Raw genomic sequence first — 18469 nt, forward strand, 5'->3', positions numbered from 1 at the left:
GCAATAATATTCATGGTCAGGTCCACCCCTCGATCTCAAGCCCATCTATATATGTTGCATCTCTTCCCTGATGGCCTGAGGTATCATGGGCCCACTGAGCCATAAATAGCTACCCCTTATGTTGCCAGTCCAGATCCACCTGAGCCATATCTTGTGGCAGCCCGATCCACCTGTTGCTTATTTTGAAGTTCTTCAGTGGCCTGACTCTTGAGTACTTGAGAAGCTACATGAAGTACTTTTACAACCAGATTCTCTAGCCAGGACGCAATATCTTGCCAGAGTGCGGCAGCCCAGATGGGTTTCCCTCTGCGCTGCTAGTTGCTCTGCTTCCATTGCTGTAACTACCCCCACAGGGCATTTGCCACCATCCATGAGTCAGTATAGACATAGAGCACTGGCCACTTTTTCAGCAATGTCTAAAGATAGCTGGATGGCTTTCACCTCTGCAAACTGACTCAATTCACCGTCTCCTTCAGCAGTTTCTGCGTCTTGACGTGTAGGACTCCATACAGCAGCCTTCCACCTCTGATGCTTTCCCACAATGCAAAAGGATCTGTCAGTGAACAGGGCATATTGCCTCTCATTTTCTGGCAGTTTATTATACAGTGGGGCCTCTTCAGCCCGTGCCACCTCCTCCTCCTCTGACATTCCAAAATCTTTGCCTTCTGGCCAGTCCGTGATTACTTCTAAAATTCCTGGGTGACTGGGGTTTCCTATGCAAGCCTATTGCGTGATCAGTGCGACCCACTTACTCCACGTGGCATCAGTCCCATGATGTGTAGAGGAGACCCTCCCTTTGAACATCCAGCCCAGCACTGGCAGTCGGGGTGCTAAGAGGAGCTGTGTCTCAGTATCAAATACTTCTGAGGCGGCTTGAACTCCTTCATATGCTGCCAGTATCTCTTTTCCAATTGGAGTATCGCAAGCCTTGGATCCTCGATATCCCTGTCTCCAAAACCCTATGGGTCAGCCTTGGGTTTCCCCAGGTGCTTTCTCCAAGAGGCTCCAGGTCCAGGTAGGGCCATTTTCCTCGGCTCTGGTGTAGAGCACATTTTTAACATCTTGTCCTGCCTGGACTGGCCCAATGGCTACTGCATGAACAGTTTCCCGTTTAATTTGTTCAAAGGCTTGTTGTTGCTCAGGGCCCCATTTAAAATCATTCTTCTTCCGGGTCACTTGATAGAGTGGGCTTACAGTCAAACTGTAATTTGGAATATGCATTCTCCAAAAACCCACGACACCTAAGAAAGCCTTGTGTTTCCTTTTTATTGGTCGGTGGAGACATAGCTGTTATTTTGTTGATCACATCCATTGGGATCTGACGATGTCCATCTTGCCATTTTATTCCTAAAAACTGGATGCCCTGTGCAGGTCCCTTGACCCTACTTTCTTTTATGGCAAAACCGGCTTTCAGAAGGATTTGGATTATTTTCTTCCCTTTCTCAAAGACTTCTTCTGCCGTGTTGCCCCATACGATGATGTCATCAATGTACTGCAGGTGTTCTGGAGCTTCACCTTTTTCCAGTGCAGTCTGGATTAGTCCATGGCAAATGGTGGGGCTGTGTTTCCACCCCTGGGGCAGTTGATTCCAGGTGTACTGGACACCCCTCCAAGTAAAGGCAAATTGTGGACGACACTCTGCTGCCAGGGGGATTGAGAAAAACGCATTAGCAATGTCCATTGTGGTATACCACTTGGCTGCCTTTGATTCCAGTTCATACTGAAGTTCTAGCACGTCTGGCACAGCAGTACTCAGTGGTGGCGTAACTTCATTCAGGCCACAATGGTCAACCGTTAGTCTCCATTCCCCATTAGACTTTCGCACTGCCCATATGGGACTATTAAAGGGTGAGCAAGTTTTGCTGATCACTCCTTGGGTCTCCAGTTGGTGAATCAACTTGTGCATGGGAATCAGAGAGTCTCGGTTGTTGCGATATTGCCACCGGTTCACCGTCGTGGTAGCAATTGGCACCTGTTGTTCTTCAACCCTCAGCAACCCTACAGTTGAAGGGTCTTGAGAGAGACCAGGCAGGGTAGACAGCTGTTCAGTGCTCTCCGTCTCCAAGGCAGCTATACCAAAGGCCCATCGATACCCCTTTGGGTCCTTGAAATATCCTCTCCTGAGGTAGTCTATGCCAAGGATGCACGGGGCCTCTGGGCCAGTCGCAGTGGGGTGTTTCTGCCATTCGTTCCCAGTTAGGCTTACTTCAGCTTGCAATACAGTTAGCTGTTGGGATCCCCCTGTCACATCAGAAATACAGATGGGTTCTGCCCCTTTATAACTTGATGGCATTAGGGTACCCTGTGCACCGGTGTCTACTAGAGCGTTGTACTCCTGTGGGTCTGACGTGCCAGGCCATCGAATCCACACAGTCCAATAGACCCGGTTATCCCTTTCCTCCACCTGGCTGGAGGCAGGGCTCATCTAATTCTGGTCGGAGTATCCATTCCCCTCTTCTTGTAAAATTGGCTCAGAAGTCCCTTCAGGAGGATCAGAAATAAGATCAGCCTCTCTACTCTGTTTGGAAACTGGAGCAGCATTTTTCCTGGGAAAATCCCCTTTTGTGGTGGTTTTTCCTCACAGCTCACGTACCCATTCATCTAGGACCAAAGTACGTTTTCCATCCCATTTCCTCATGTCCTCTCCATGATCACATAGGTAAAACCACAGGGTACCTCATGGTGTTAACCTTTTATAGTCTCTTGGGCAGAGAAACTCTCCTGGTTTCAGCTGGGATAGAGTTAATTGTCTTCCTCGTAGCTGGTACAGTGTTTTGGTTTTTGAGTTAGGTGTGATAAGAATGTTGATAATACACTGATGTTTTCAGTTGTTGCTAAGTAACGTTTAGACTAAACTCAAGGATTTTTCAGCTTCTGATGCCCAGCCAACAAGAAGACTGGAGGGGCACAATAAGTTGGGAGGGGACACAGGTAGGGCAGCTGACCCAAAGTGGCCAAGGGGTTATTCCATACCATGTGACGTCCCATCTAGTATATAAACAGGGGGGAGTGGTGGTGGGGGCATGGTTGCTCAGGGACTAACTGGGCGTCGATCAGTGGGTGGTGAGCAATTGCACTGTGTATCACTTGTATATCCCAATCTGTTTTTCATTATTATTATTATTGTGATTTTATTAGTGTTATCATTATTACTTTTTTTTTCTATTCTGTTAAACTGTTCTTATTTCCACCCCGGAGTTCTACTTCTTTTCCTGATTTTTTCCCCCCATCCCACTGGGTAGTGTGTGTGTGTGGGGGGAGTGAGTGATTGGCTGCGTGGTGCTTAATTGCTGGCTGGGGTTAAACTACAATAGGAATGCTTACTCCTCATAGCTGAGATAACAGTCCATACAGGTGGGGAATAGGACGTATCCTCTGTGAATTGCTGGAAATCCTCGGACAGCTTCTCCACAACTGAGATGCAGGCTTGTAGGGAGGAGGAGAGATTTTCTTTGTATTGCAGGAGTTGGTGAGCCATTTCATCCACCGTTGGTGCCTTTTCATCTTTCCAGGTCATTATTGCTAGTGATTTGGCATAGGACAATGCTGTGCTCCATACAAACTTCCGCCGCATGGTTTGTGGTGCATGGGACTTCATCTGGATCTTTGGGTAATTGTGGGTTGTCCAGGTCATAATGAATCATCTCTAGTATGGCTAATTCCCTCAGATATTGGATATCTCTCTCCATGGTGGTCCACTTGCCTGTTCATAATATCTTTCTTAAAGGGGTACCTTTCCTTCTCGCTTGACTGGAGTTGCCTCCAGAGGCTGAGGGCTTGTGTCCCTTTTCCAGTTGCCTTGTCAATGCCACCTTCCCTGGCAAGCAATCCCAGCTGCTTGGCTTCCCTACTTTCTAATTCCAAGCTATTAGCCCCATTGTCCCAGCATCGGAGCAGCCAGGTGATAATGTGCTCACCTATAACGGCATCCGAAATCTTTTTGCATATCCTACAGGTCACTCAGGGATAGGGATCAGGTGATTATCTCTGGTTCTGCCTCTTTCTCCTGTTCCTGTGATGGCCCTGGTTCATCTTCATCCTTTGCTAAGCAAACTTATTTTTTTGTATATTTCTTTTTCTATATGGGGGCAACTGATACTGGTGCTGCTTGGTTTCTCTGGTTCAGTTGCAGTACCAATCGCTGGGATTTGGGTAACTGCAGTGCCTGTTGCCAGGGATGGAGGGACTGCAGTGGCGATTGCTGGACTTTCGGTAGCCACAGTGCCTGTATTCTTGTTGTTAGATCCAGAGACCTTCTCTTCCCCTTGAGGGTACTGAGTGGTGTTGAACAGGGCTCGACAAGCATGGGCCAGGCCCCAGCAGGTTGCAGTGATTTGTGTCTCTCTCGAGTTGCCAGGGTGACAGCATACCTTTTCCAAATATCTTACTAGTTCTTCTGGATCCTGCACTTGTTCAGGGGTGAAGTTCCAAAACATTGGAGGTGCCCACTGTTCTAGGTACTTGCCCATACCACCCCACACATCCTGCTACTCGTAATTATCCAGCCTCGGGGCAGATCTCTGGGTGATCTTCTTAAATAGCTGTTTAGCCTGAAACAAGAGCTGAACCACACTCAGGAACATGCTAGTTCCTATCAATAGGACTATGCTGGTCTCAACATCCCAAGAGTATTCAAATTTTTCAAAATTCTCAAACGCCATTTTAACTAGACTGGAGGACAAGGGAAAGGGGAGGAAAGGTGTCTTGCCCATAGATTGGCTCTCAAAGGAGGAAAGGTAAATGGTGTAATTATTAATAGTTTCCCACAGATGGCTCCCAAAGTATTGAGGTGATGACAATGCTGAGTGCAAATACCAGATTAATCCCATGACCGATAACTTTATCATACCATAAGCTAGTGTTACACAATACATCAAAGCAAAAACCTTAATCCACCTCCCATGGATGATAAGCATCAGCACAGGGACTACATACAGCAAGCGAAGTGTTACATAACAGTACTTTAAAAGCGAGAGCAACAACTCTAAGAACACATAAATCAACATAATGACCAGTGACTCTTAGACCAGTATAATGAATGCTTGTAACAAATTTGTTTTAAGATGCTCTGGTCAGGTCTGTCGTTATCTCAACCCTTCGTGCCCCACGTTGAGCGCTGAAAAGGACTGTCGTGGTTTAACCCCAGCCAGCAACTAAGCACCACACAGCTGCTCACTCACTCCCCCCCAACCCAGTGGGATGGGGGAGAAAATCAGGGGGAAAAAAAAGTAAAACTCGTGGGTTGAGATAAGAACGGTTTAATAGAACAGAAAAGAAGAAACTAATAATGATAATGATAACACTGATAAAATGATAACAGTAGTAATAAAAGGATTGGAATGTACAAATGATGCGCAGGGCAATTGCTCACCACCTGCCGACCAACACCCAGCTAGTCCCCGAGCGGCGATTCCCCGCCCCCACTTCCTAGTTCCTATACTAGATGTGACATCGCATGGTATGGAATACCCCTTTGGCCAGTTTGGGTCAGGTGCCCTGGCTGTGTCCTGTGGCAACTTCTTGTGCCCCTCCAGGTTTCTTGCTGGCTGGGCATGAGAAGCTGAAAAATCCTTGACTATAGTCTAAACACTACTGAGCACCAACTGAAAACATCAGTGTTATCAACATTCTTTGCATACTGAACCCAAAACATAGCACTGTACCAGCTACTAGGAAGACAGTTAACTGTATTCCAGCTGAAACCACAACATGTGTGTAACTTGTCTTTGTATTTAAATTTAAAAAGGTGTTCAGCTATCCTTGTGTTATGTTTCGTTAAGAATAGTTTCCAATGAAGGGGAAAATAACTGTGCCGTGTTGGATGTGTGCTAGGGAGTAATTTTGAACTGATGTTGTTACAGGGCAGATTATATAGTTGTTTTGTTCCCTTGTACTTTCCTTACTAGCTTCACTGTAATGCTAGTAAAAGCTTTTTAGTATTTGAGGTAGGTGAATTGAAAGATGATGCATTTGAGTGGTAATATGGGAAGGGATTGCATGTTGCTTCCAATATCTGACAGTCCTGTCTTAGTGAAGATAGTTGAGGCAGAAGGTGTCACAGCTTCCTTTAGTTCCCTGTCGTTTTGCTATAGTCTGCTTTTATGGTTCTATTCTGTTGCTTTTTTGCTATGATGTATGTATTCCTTCTATCTAAACTTAATATTGATAGCAATAACTTTAATTTTTTTCCTGTTTTGAAATTTAAAATAAAGGTGTATTTTCCTGGCTGTGTCCACTAGTTACTTTGCTAAAGGATTCCTTTGGAAATATGACGTTTTGGTCACTGTTTGTGTGGAACATTTTTATGATAATTTTGTTTAATAAGAATGTACTAAACGGATTTTTCTGTTTCAGAAGACTGGCATTTTTCATTATGGAAGCATATGTTAGCTCATTATTTAAGACATCTACATAAAATGGAGTTTAGAATTTAGGATGAGTTCAAGGCAGTATAAATCAGTTTTTTTAATTACAGTATTTTAGAGTGTGAGATATTGTTGATCATGTTGATAATTTTAGCTATTCTTACACTCTTTTCTTTCACAGCCCCATGACTTTGACGAATGCAGATTTGATATTAGTGTAAATGATAGTGTTTGGTACGTCCGAGCTCAGGACCCAGACCACAGACAACAGTGGGTAGATGCAATAGAACAACACAAGGTATGAGGTTTTTTTATTTCCTTTCTCACTCCTTCATTAGATCTGGTGGTGCTTGTGGACAGTTGTAAGTTTCACTGTACAGTTATTAAAGTACTCAAGGTATTTATGACAGATAAAAGCTGCAAGATTGAAGCAGTGTGTTAAATATGTTCCAAAGGAATTGATTTGCTTATCCTTCGTATATAAGAGTTTAGAGAACTAGGAGCTAACAACTGTGAACCTTTCTTGAGCTCTAGCTTGAAAAATAAAAAGCTTGCATTATGTTTGAGTGACTTTTGAATGGTTTTGTCCATCTTCTTTTACTGATTATTGAATTGGTTCTTATCTAGATGTCCTAGATGTTAAACTTGTTAGTCTTAGCGTCCATTCTCCTAGGTTATCATTCTGGTTTTTAGGCTCATCTCTTTCATCACTTGGCTGCTTTTACTGTATCTGATTACTGGCTTTTGTCTCCTTGTCTTTTAAGGCCCTACTGTTCATCAGCATTTTGGTTCAGCTTTATTGATCTATGCCTTATCTCTTCCAACGAACTCTGTTACTTTCATTTTACCTGAAGGGCTTGAAGGTCAGGTATTTTTAAAGTATGTAGCACACAAAACATCTGTTATGTTTTCAGATACAAGATAGGCACTGCTCCAAGGTGTTGAGTTTAACTACAATACCTGGCAGAATGCAACTTCTGCATCTGGGTTATACAGGTGGAATCATAGAATATATCAAGTTGGAAGGGACCCATAAGGATCATCGAGTCCAACTCCCCGCAGGACTACCAAACACTAAACCATATGACTAAGAGCATCATCCAGATGCTCCTTGAACTCTGACAAGCTTGGTGCTGTGACCACTTCCCTGGGGAGCCTGTTCCAGTGACCAACCGCCCTCTCAGTGAAGAACCTTTTCCTAATGTCCAATCTGAACTTCCCCTGACACATCTTCATTCCATTTCCTCGTGTCCTATTGCTGGTCACCAGAGAGAGGAGATCAACACCTCCCTGTTGTGGTTTAACCCCAGCCAGCAACTAAGCATCACGCAGCTGCTCACTCACTTCCCCCCACACCCAGTGGGATGGGGGAGAAAATCAGGAAAAGAAGTAATATTCCTGGGTTGAGATAAAAAAGGTTTAATAGAACAGAAGAGAAGAAACTAATAATGGTAATGATAACACTAATAAAATGACAATAGTAATAATAAAATGATTAGAACATACAAGTGATGCACAATGCAATTGCTCACCACCTGCTGATCGACGCCCAGTAAGTCCCTGAGCGGCGATCCCCCCACCCCCACTCCCCCCAGTTTATATACTAGACATGATGTCACATGGTATGGAATACCCCTGTCCTGGTTTCAGCTGGGATAGAGTTAATTGTCTTCCTAGTAGCTGGTACAGTGCTATGTTTTTGAGTTCAGTATGAGAAGAATGTTGATAACACTGATGTTTTCAGCTGTTGCTAAGTAGTGTTTAGACTCAAGTCAAGGATTTTTCAGCTTCTGATGCCCAGCCAGTGAGAAAGCTGGAGGGGCACAAGAAGTTGCCACAGGACACAGCCAGGGCACCTGACCCAAAGTGGTCAAGGGGATATTCCATACCATGTGACGTCACATCTAGTATAGAAACTGTGGGGACTGGGGGCGGGGGATTGCCACTTGGGGACTAACTGGGTGTCGATTGGCGGGTGGTGAGCAATTGCCCTGTGCATCATTTGTACATTCCAATTCTTTCATTATTACTGTTGTCATTTTATTAGCGTTATCATTATTAGTTTCTTCTTTTCTGTTCTATTAAACCATTCTTAACTCAACCCATGAGTTTTACTTCTTTTCCCTATTTTCTCCCCCATCCGACTGGGTATGGGGGGAAGTGAGTGAGCGGCTGCGTGGCGCTTAGTTGCTGGCTGGGGTTAAACCATGACATCCCCCTTGGCCACTTTGGGTCAGGTGCCCTGGCTGTGTCCCTTTCCAACTTCTTGTGCCCCTCCAGCCTTCTTGTTGGCTGGGCATTAGAAGCTGAAAAATCCTGGACTTTAGTCTAAACACTGCTTACCAGAGGTTTCTTGGATAAGTCCACTGGAGGTGCATCTGTTCCTACCAACTGTTCTTGCTAAAATACATAGGACTCTGAACACCAGAAGCCTTGGAAAAGTGCTGTATGCACATAAATAGGTGTTTGATGTAGTTAAACATAAACCAGAAATGTCTAAATCCAGTTTTCAGTCTGATTATCATTAATCTTTCTTAGAGAAAGTGTCTCCAAATGTCTTGTTTCAATAAGATATTTTCCAAATTGGGTGGTTAGTGCTATGTTTTCTGGGAAAAAAACGTACTGCTTCTTAATAACATTGATAGGATCTGAAAAATATATTTTCTTGGAGGCTGGAAATTCATCCCATTTTTCATTGAATTTGTACGAAGGACACTTCAATGATCCTTAGTTTTAAGTAAATTTTTACCACACCTTTAATTTTTCTTCAGCTCTTGTAGAAGCTTTAGATATAAACACTTGATTGAGAATAGAAGTTGGACTTCTATGAGGCAAAATATCCTGTTTCACTGAAAGCTCAGATTTTTATCTGCTTACTCTGAATTTTTCTAAAGGAACATTCCTGGTCAGATTACCATAAGTCAAGCAAAAGTTCCTTTACAAGCTATCGTTATCAGATAAAAATTGTTTTGTTTCAGAACTAGGTTCTTGAACTGATACATAATAATTTGAATAAAATTGAGAGAGGAAACTGTTTCCTGTACTAAGCAGTCATTTTGATTAACTTGAGTGTATTGCTATATAAAGTACTGGGTTTATTTTGTTTTTTAAGCTCTTTGCTTGTTGAGTGGGTAGGTGGTTCTAGTAGGCTGCTTAAGCGGTTTGCTAACAAAAATATGTTTGAGAATTACTGTAGCATATCACAAGGTGGTTTATCTTTAGAGTATGAAAGACTGAAACTTTGACTTTTTCATTGTGCTCTGAACAGAGAAAACACTGGTTTAAAATGAACTTTGTATTAAATTTGAGTATGAGCAGACTTAGAAAAACTTACTGCTTGGCAACACCAACGAGTAGCTGGTAGCTGAGAAATGTAAAACATCTAATGTTCAAGCATAAAAAATGTTAGAATTTGCTGCTCTATTATCATTGCATTAGTATTTTCTTGCATTGAGGTTCTTAAAGGCTGACCAGATTAAATATCTCAAGTACAGCTTCTAAAATGCTTATTAATCTCCCTGAACTGAAGGAGGGTGTGGTGGGTTGATCTTGACAGGATGCCAGGTGCCCACCAATCTGCTCTATCACTCTCCCTCCTCAACTGGACAGGGGAGAGAAAATATGATTAAAGGCTTGTGGGTTGAGATAAGGACAGGGAGATCACTCAGCAATTACCATCATGGGCAAAACAGACTTGACTTGGGGAAATTAATTTGTTGCCAATCAAAAGTCAGAGTAGGATAATGAGAAATAATAAAAAAAATCTTAAAACACCTTCCACCCACCCCTCCCTTCTTCCTGGGCTCAACTTCACTCCTGATTTTCTCTACCTCCTTCCCCCCCCCCCCAGCAGTGCAGGGGGACAGGGAATGGGGATTGCGGTCAGTTCATTACGTTTTGTCTCGTCTGCTCCTTCCTCCTTACTCTCTTCCTCTGCTCCAGTGTGGAGTCCAACCCATGGGAGACAGTCCTCCACAAACTGGTCCAGCATGGGTCCCCCATGGGGGTCACAAGTACTGCCAGAAGACCTGCTCCAGTATGGGCTTCTCTCCATGGGGCCACAGATCCTGCCAGGAGCCTGCTCTGGCATGGTATCCTCCGTGGGCTGCAGAATGGATATCTGCTCCACCATGGACCTCCATAGGCTGCAGGGGGACAACCTGCCTCACCATGGACTTCACCACAGGCTGCAGGGGAGTCTCTGCTCTGGTGCCCAGAGCACCTCCTCCCCCTCCTTCTTCACTGACTTTGGTGCCTGCAGAGTTGTTTCTTTCACGTATTCTCACTCCTCTCTTCTGGCTGCTGTTGCACAGCAATTTTTTCCCCTTCTTGAATATGTTATCGCAGAGGTGTGATTCAAAGAAATTAACTCAATAGTTTGATTAACTATTAAGTAGGTATTCTTTATTGACAGCGCTGGTTGCACGGGGGATCGCTCCACCTATCGTGCACACCGTTGCCCAATTTACCAGAAATTTATACAATGTAAATATACATATTCATGAGGTTATTCAATACAAAAACATACATATGCATAAGTGAGGCGGAGTAATTAAAAAGGCTTGTGTCAGCAATTCTAAAATGTATATGTCATCATTGCGCATGCTCAGATTTGTCTCTGGTGGTCGTTTACTTCTTCAGGGGTTCTATCTTCTTCCTCTTCTGTCCTTTAGATGAACTTTAGTCATTCACGCATGCTCTCTTCTTACTAGGCAATTATAACAGTTTTATGGTTGCTTCTCATACACCTTATCTTAGACCTATATTTCAGTTCTTATTATCACTTCCTTGGTTGACGCATCCGTCCTTGACGAGTATCGGTCCCTGACAAGCTTAATCCCTGACAGACACCAGTCCTTGGTAAGCAGTGTTACAAGAATCATATGGTTATGAGAACAAAGGCAGGAGTTCCTATCTTTGCTAGCCCTATCTATTCAAGCAAGGCCTCTACTTGTGTCTTCTCGACAAGATTTTGTGATTGTTCATGGTTCCTTCTTACAAACACCAGTCTTTGTCTCATATGTAAAGTTATAGAGAGACAATCATTGAGCAATTAGTAGTTCGTTCTCTATATCAGGTGCTATCACTGTTGCTGATTGGCTCAGCCTCGGACAGCGGCAAGTCTGTGTTGTGGTTTAACCCCAGCTGGTAACTATGTACCACGCAGCTGCTCACTCACTCCCCCCCACCCAGTGGGATGGGGGAGAAAATTGGAAAAAAAGTAAAACTTGTGGGTTGAGAAAAAGACAGTTTAATAGAACAGAAAGGAAGAAACTAATAATGATAGTAATAACAATAATAAAATGACAATAATAATAAAAGGATTGGAATATACAAAACAAGTGATGCACAATGCAATTGCTCACTACCCGCTGACCAACACCCAGTTAGTTCCCAAGCAGCAATCCCTCCCAGGCCAACTCCCTCCAGTTTATATACTAGACATGATATCACATGGTATGGAATACCCCATTGGCCAGTTTGGGTCAGCTGCCCTGGCTGTGTCCTGTGGCAACTTCTTGTGCCCCTCCAGCCTCCTTGTTGGCTGGGCATGAGAAGCTGAAAAACCCTGGACTTTAGACTAAACACTACTTAGCAACAACTGAAAACATCAGTGTGTTTTCAACATTCTTCTCATACTGAACTCAAAACAGAGCACTGTACCAGCTACTAGGAAGACAATTAACTCTATCCCAGCTGAAACCAGGACAGTCTGTCTTGGAGCTAGCTGGCATTGGCTCTATCAGACATGGGAGAAATTTCTGGCATCTTCTCATGGAAGCCACCCCTGTAGCCCCCCTGCTTCCAAAACATTGCCACTCAAACCCAATACAGAGGGAAAAGTCTAAGACAGTGATACGACCATCGAGGCAAATGAGGAAATAGTTTGCGTGTAACCAGGAGTCCTTTCTTCTATGTTTCATTAAACATACTGAGCAAATATTTATCTGTAAAATATCTGTTTGTAAGGGTGTATTTCATTAGGAAGCTTTGCTGTTCTCCTACCCTAACAGATAGTCAAGTCTAGGATGGCTGATGACCTTTATCTTAGATGGATCTAATGGCAGTGTATATTGCTGAAGAACTCAAGGCTCCTGGTCTCTACTGTGGTGTCGTAGTTTAATCCCAGCCGGTAACTAAGCACCACACAGCTGCTCACTCACCTCCCTCACAGTGGGATGGGGGAGAGAATCAGAAGGGTAAAAGTGAGAAAACTCGTGGCCTGAGATAAAGACAGTTTAATAGGTAAAGCAAAAGCTGCGCATGCAAGCAAAGCAAAACAAGGAATTCATTCACTACTTCCCATCAGCAGGCGGGTGTTCAGCCATCTCCAGGAAAGCAGAGCTCCATCACACTTAACAGTTACTTGGGAAGACAAACGCCATCACTCCGAACGTCCCCTCTTCCTTCTCCTTCCCTCATCTTTATATACTGAGCATCATGTCATATGGTCTGGAATATCCCTTTGGTCAGTTGGGGTCAGCTGTCCCAGCTGTGTCCCCTCCCAACTTCTTGTGCACCCCCAGCCTCCTCGCTGGTGGAGTGGTGTGAGAAGCAGAAAAGGCCTTGACTCTGTGTAAGCACTGCTCAGCAGTAACAAAAACATCTTGGCATTATCAAGGCTGTTTCCAGCACAAATCCAAAACATAGCCCCATACTACCTGCTATGAAGAAAATTAACTCTATCCCAGCCAAAACCAGCACATGTGATTTGAAAATGGAGTATGGAATTTCTAACCTAAGATTAGGGAAACCAACTTAAATGTTGTTAGTTCTGTGCGGTGAGAAACTGTGAGGAAAATGTCTGGGTTTACATGTAGAGGACATGGACTTCTGCAGTATGTAACTTCTAATAAATAAAATTAATGTGTTCTATGTAGTACGAATAAACAAGATTTACTTTTTCACTGAAGTAGAAAGTAATTTCTTTACATGTATTAAACTTACCCAAAGTTTTCATTCTTTACCCTCCACTCTGGTAGAGTTGATATGTTAACTTATAAACTTGCATTGCTTCCCAAAGGTATAGATGAGGGGGTGAATTGCTGTTTGTTGTGAGAAGTATCTGGATAAATAAACTTATTTCTAGCAAATTAACTTAAATGTTTTTTTTTAACTCTTGAAATTCAGATAATGATTTTTTGTAACATTGCTCTAACACTAGAGTTGAAAACTTGCTGAGAATGTGTAGAAAAGAATGTTTCATGAGAAACTCTGCATCAACTTACATTTGTCCTATTTTGTTCATCTTAGTTTAAAGTTTTCCACACAGATTCTGTATGTGTTCATTATTGACTTTGTGACTCTTCAGCAAAATAAATTGACAGTGTTTTAAGTCTTGGATTTTCAAAATCTTGTGTTTATCAAATGGAATACTGTTTTAAGTTGTGTTGAGCTTCTTACATTTCCTGTCGTGTGTGTGTAGTGGTTTAAGCCCAGCCAGCAACAAAGCACGGTGGGGCCACTTGCTCACTCTTCCCCCTGGTGGGATGGGGAGGAGAAAATGTAACAAAAGGCTCGTGGGTCGAGAGTAGGACAGGGTTAGATTACTCAGCAATTACAGTCACAAGCAAAACAGACTCAACTCAGGAAAATTATTTTAATTTATTACAGTCAAAGTCAGAGTAGGGTAATAAGAAATAAAACCAAATCTTAAAACACCTTCCCCCCACCCCTCCCTTCTTCCCAGGCTCAACTCCACTCCTGGTTTTCTCTACCTCCTCCCCCCACAGGGGGATGGAGAATGGGGGTTGTGGTCAGTTCATCACACGCTGTTTCTGCAGCTCCTTCCTTCTCACACTCTTCCCCTGCTCCAGCGTGGGGTCCCTCCCACAGATGACAGTCCTCCACGAACTTCTCTGGCATTGGCCTTTCCCATGGGCTGCAGTTCTTCAAAAACTGCTCCAGCATGGGTCCCTACCATGGGGTGCAGACCTTCAGGAGCAGACTGCTCCAGTGCAGGCTTTCCCATGGAGTCATGGCCTTCTTTGGGTGTAGCCACCTGCTCCAGCGTGGGGCCTTCCACAGGCTGTAGGAGGGCATGTACTCCACCGTTACCCTCCATGGGCTGCAGGAGGACAGCCTGCCATCTCACCACAGGCTGCAGGGGAATCAATTCCTCTGGTGCACCTCCTCCCCCTCCTTCTTCACTGACCTTGATATCTGCATAGGTGTTTCTCTCACATCCCACTCCCCTCTCCACTGCAGGTTTTCCCTTCTTAAATATGTTATCCCAGAGGCGCTACCACCATCGCTGATTGGGTCGACCTTAGCCAGAGGCGTATCCGACTTGGAGCCAGGGAAGCTTCTAGCAGCTTCTCACAGGAGCCACCCCTGTAGCCACTCTCCTGCTACCAAAACCCCACCACACAAACCCAATACAGTGTGTAAAACTGGAAGAGATCTTTCTCCATAGGGATATCTATATATAAAATAATTTTGGCATGTAAGGAGTAGATAGGTTCCCTTTTTCATTTTGAAGTGATGATATACAAGGTGATTTTATCTAGTGCCAGAGGCATGAATTTCAAAGCCTGACTGTGAAAGGCATTCTTGTGTGGCTGCCTTGAAAGAGCAAAGACTTCATTGTTTTAGTGTTGATTAGACACTGAGAGAGGAGTCAGCTGCTTAGTCAGCTGTCCTGGTTTCAGCTGGGATAGAGTTAACTGTCTTCCTAGTAGCTGGTACAGTGCTATGTTTTGAGTTCAGTATGCAAAGAATGTTGATAACACTGATGTTTTCAGTCGGTGCTCAGTAGTGTTTAGACTATAGTCAAGGATTTTTCAGCTTCTCATGCCCAGCCAGGGCACAAGAAGTTGGCACAGGACACAACCAGGGCACCTGACCCAAAGTGGCCAACAGGGTATTCCATACCATGTGACGTCCCATCTAGTATAGGAACTGGGGGTGGGGGCGGGGAATCGCCGCTCGGGGACTAGCTGGGTGTCGGTCGGTGGGTGGTGAGCAATTGCCCTGCACATCATTTGTTCATTCCAATCCTTTTATTACTACTGTTGTCATTTTATTAGTGTTATCATTATCATTATTAGTTTCTTCTTTTCTGTTCTATTAAACCATTCTTATCTCAACCCAGGAGTTTTACTTTTTTTTCCCTGATTTTCTCCCCCATCCCACTGGATGGGGGGGAGTGAGTGAGCGGCTGCGTGGTGCTTAGTTGCTGGCTGGGGTTAAACCACGACAGAATAAGAGTAAAACTTATAAAATAATGTCTCTTTTCTAGCAACTTTTTTCCCCAAATAGCTTGGGGGAGGGGATGTAGTAGCCTCAGCAGGTCAAAGATAGTTTAGCTTGTAAGTAATTATAATTTTGTGAGATTCTTAATATAGTTTAACTTGGTTCTTTTTAAAAAATTATCGGTTGTCAAACTCCGTAAGAAACTTTATATCCTAATTTTTTGTATTGCTTTAAGTATGGATCTAGTTAAGATGGTGAAGAACCAAAAAGTTGCATTTGGCAGGCTAATAAAGTCAAATTTAGCTATAAGCATTGAAACAGTTGATTTATTTTCTTTGTTAAACACTGATACATTTCCAAACAAGTAAACTAGATTTGGGACATTTCGATATGAAAAGTTTCTTTCCTGAATGTGGATCTGTTGTGGTTTAACCCCAGCTGGTAACTATGTACTACGCAGCTGCTCACTCACTCCCCCCCATCCAGTGGGATGGGGGAGAAAATCGGGAAAAAAGAAGTAAAACTCCTGGGTTGAGATAAGAACGGTTTAATAGATCAGAAAAGAAGAAACTAATAATGATAATGATAACACTAATAAAATGACAACAGTAGTAATAAAAGGATTGGAATGTACAAATGATGCACAGGGCAATTGCTCACCACCCACCGACCGACACCCAGCTAGTCCCCGAGCGGCGATTCCCCGCCCCCACCCCCAGTTCCTATACTAGATGGGACGTCACATGGTATGGAATACACCGTTGGCCAATTTGGGTCAGGTGCCCTGGTTGTGTCCTGTGCCAACTTCTTGTGCCCTGGCTGGGCATGAGAAGCTGAAACATCCTTGACTATAGTCTAAACACTACTGAGCAACAACTGAAAACATCAGTGTTATCAACATTCTTCGCATGCTGAACTCAAAACATAGCACTGTACCAGCTACTAGGAAGACAGTTAACTCTATCCCAGCTGAAACCAGGATATGATCCTAGCTCAGATTCATTTGGAAAACTGCAGAGCAAACTTTAAACAGCTCAATTTTGATTGCAATTAATAAGGGTGCTTTAGAATAATGTTGTGAAAAAAAATTATCAGCTTGAAATTTTTACAAAATGCTTGTTAACCATCTAAAATGTGCATGGGGGGTTCCACCTAACCTAAAAAAAAAATAATAAAAAATTGACTGTTTACTTATGCACAAAGTACTAAGAGTCATTAATTTCACTCTTAAGGTCATCTGCATGTTTTGTTTTCTCTCGTCAAAGTAGTGTTCTGAAGGAGGTATTGAATGTGCTGTTAGGCAACGAAAAAATATTACTGCTAACAGTAATTGTGATGTTGAAGCAGAAAAGGCAGTAGGTAGGTATCTGAAGAGAGGACAAGGGATAGATGTGGGCTTTTCCTAGTCAAACATGAGTGCAACACCATACAAAAGCAAAACTCCCAGTGGCTAAAAACAGTATCGTATTGTTATGCACTAGAGAAGCATCTTAAATATATATTAAAAAAAAAACAACCAACACCCAAGCACCACAGAGTACTCTTAAAGGAGCTCCCTCAAACCATTTTAATTCTTCCAATTCTAAAAGGTTGAGCTAATGTCAGATTGTTTAAATCAGTTGGTAATAGAAATCAACTTCTGGGTAAACAGTATGAAGGACATGAGGTAAAATGCTACCTGTGGAGTAGTATGATGTAGTAGTGTGACAAGAAGTTATCTTCCACTGCTTCCCCACTGACTGGAAGCTAGCCAATGTTATTCCAATTTACAAGAAGGGCATGAGGGAAGAACCAGGGAACTACAGACCTGTTAGTCTAACCTCAGTTCCTGGAAAAATTATGGAGAAGATTATACTGGGTACTATTGAAAGGCATTTAAAGAACAATGCAATCATCAGGCACAGGTGACATGGGTTCACAAAGGGAAAGTCCTGTTTAAATAATTTGAAGTCCTTCTATGATAAGATCACCTGCCTAGTGGGTGAAGGGTAGTGGATGTGTTTTTTCTGGATTTTAGTAAGGCTTTTGATACTGTCCCTCACAGCATCCTTCTGGGCAAGTTGTCCAACTGTGGGATGAGCAGGTACACAGTGTGCTGGGTGAAGAACTGGCTGAACAGCAGGGCTCAAAGGGTTGTAGTGAATGGGGCTACATCTGGCTGGCAACTGGTCACCAGTGCAGTGTTCCTCATGGTTCAGTCCTAGGGCTAGTTGTATTCAATATATTTATCAATGATCAGGATGCAGGAGTCGAATGCACCATTAGCAAGTTTGCTGATGATACCAAACTGGGAGGTGTTGTTGACACGCTCTAGGGACAAGAGGCCTCACAGAGGGATCTAGATAGGTTGGAGCATTGGGCAATGATTAATGGCATGAAATTCAACAAGTCAAAATGCCAGATTCTGCACCTGGGACAGAGTAATGCTGGACACAAGTATAAATTGGGAGAGGAGTGGCTGGAGAGCAGCCCTGCAGAAAGGGATCTGGGGGTGCTGGTCAACAGGTTTGATATGAGTCAGCAATGTGCCCTGGCAGCCAAGAGGGCAAACCACATCCTGGGGTGCATTAAACACATTATAGCATAGGTCCCTTCTAACTGAACTATTCTACTCTATTCTACTTCCTCTCCTGGAGTTCAGGTATTTCAGTAATGTGTGGTTTTATTTTTTTCTTTTAATGATTTGCTTCCTCAGCGGCAGTGGCTGAGGTCTGAAGAGGGGGGAAAAAATGTGGTCCCCTAATCTGGTTTTTTGGTTTTTTTTTTGGCATTTCATCCTAACACCAGTTCCTCTGTCCCTACTCCCCCCCCCATAACACTTCAGAAATAAGACTGGCCTGAGCAGAAGCAACAGTGCAGACAGAGGAAAGCAGAGGAGTTATGGGAGTAGGTAAATATTGTTTAACCTT

At 43.4% G+C, this 18469-nt stretch overlaps 1 protein-coding gene across 6 annotated transcripts in view; it reads left to right on the plus strand.

The window, feature by feature from the left end:
* Positions 1-18469, plus strand: part of LOC126035264 (ceramide transfer protein-like) — a 114290-nt gene that overhangs the window by 35326 nt on the left and 60495 nt on the right. For 5 of the 6 annotated variants that reach the window (XM_049793640.1, XM_049793643.1, XM_049793641.1 and 2 more), the window contains exon 4: positions 6547-6663. The exons of the other annotated variant lie outside the window; for it this stretch is intronic. In XM_049793640.1, the coding sequence (XP_049649597.1) occupies positions 6547-6663 (117 nt within the window). The remainder of the gene's footprint in view (positions 1-6546; positions 6664-18469) is intronic. 6 annotated transcript variants of the gene reach the window in all.

Source organism: Accipiter gentilis, chromosome W (assembly GCF_929443795.1).
Source record: "Accipiter gentilis chromosome W, bAccGen1.1, whole genome shotgun sequence".
NCBI classification, from domain to species: Eukaryota; Metazoa; Chordata; class Aves; order Accipitriformes; family Accipitridae; genus Astur; species Astur gentilis.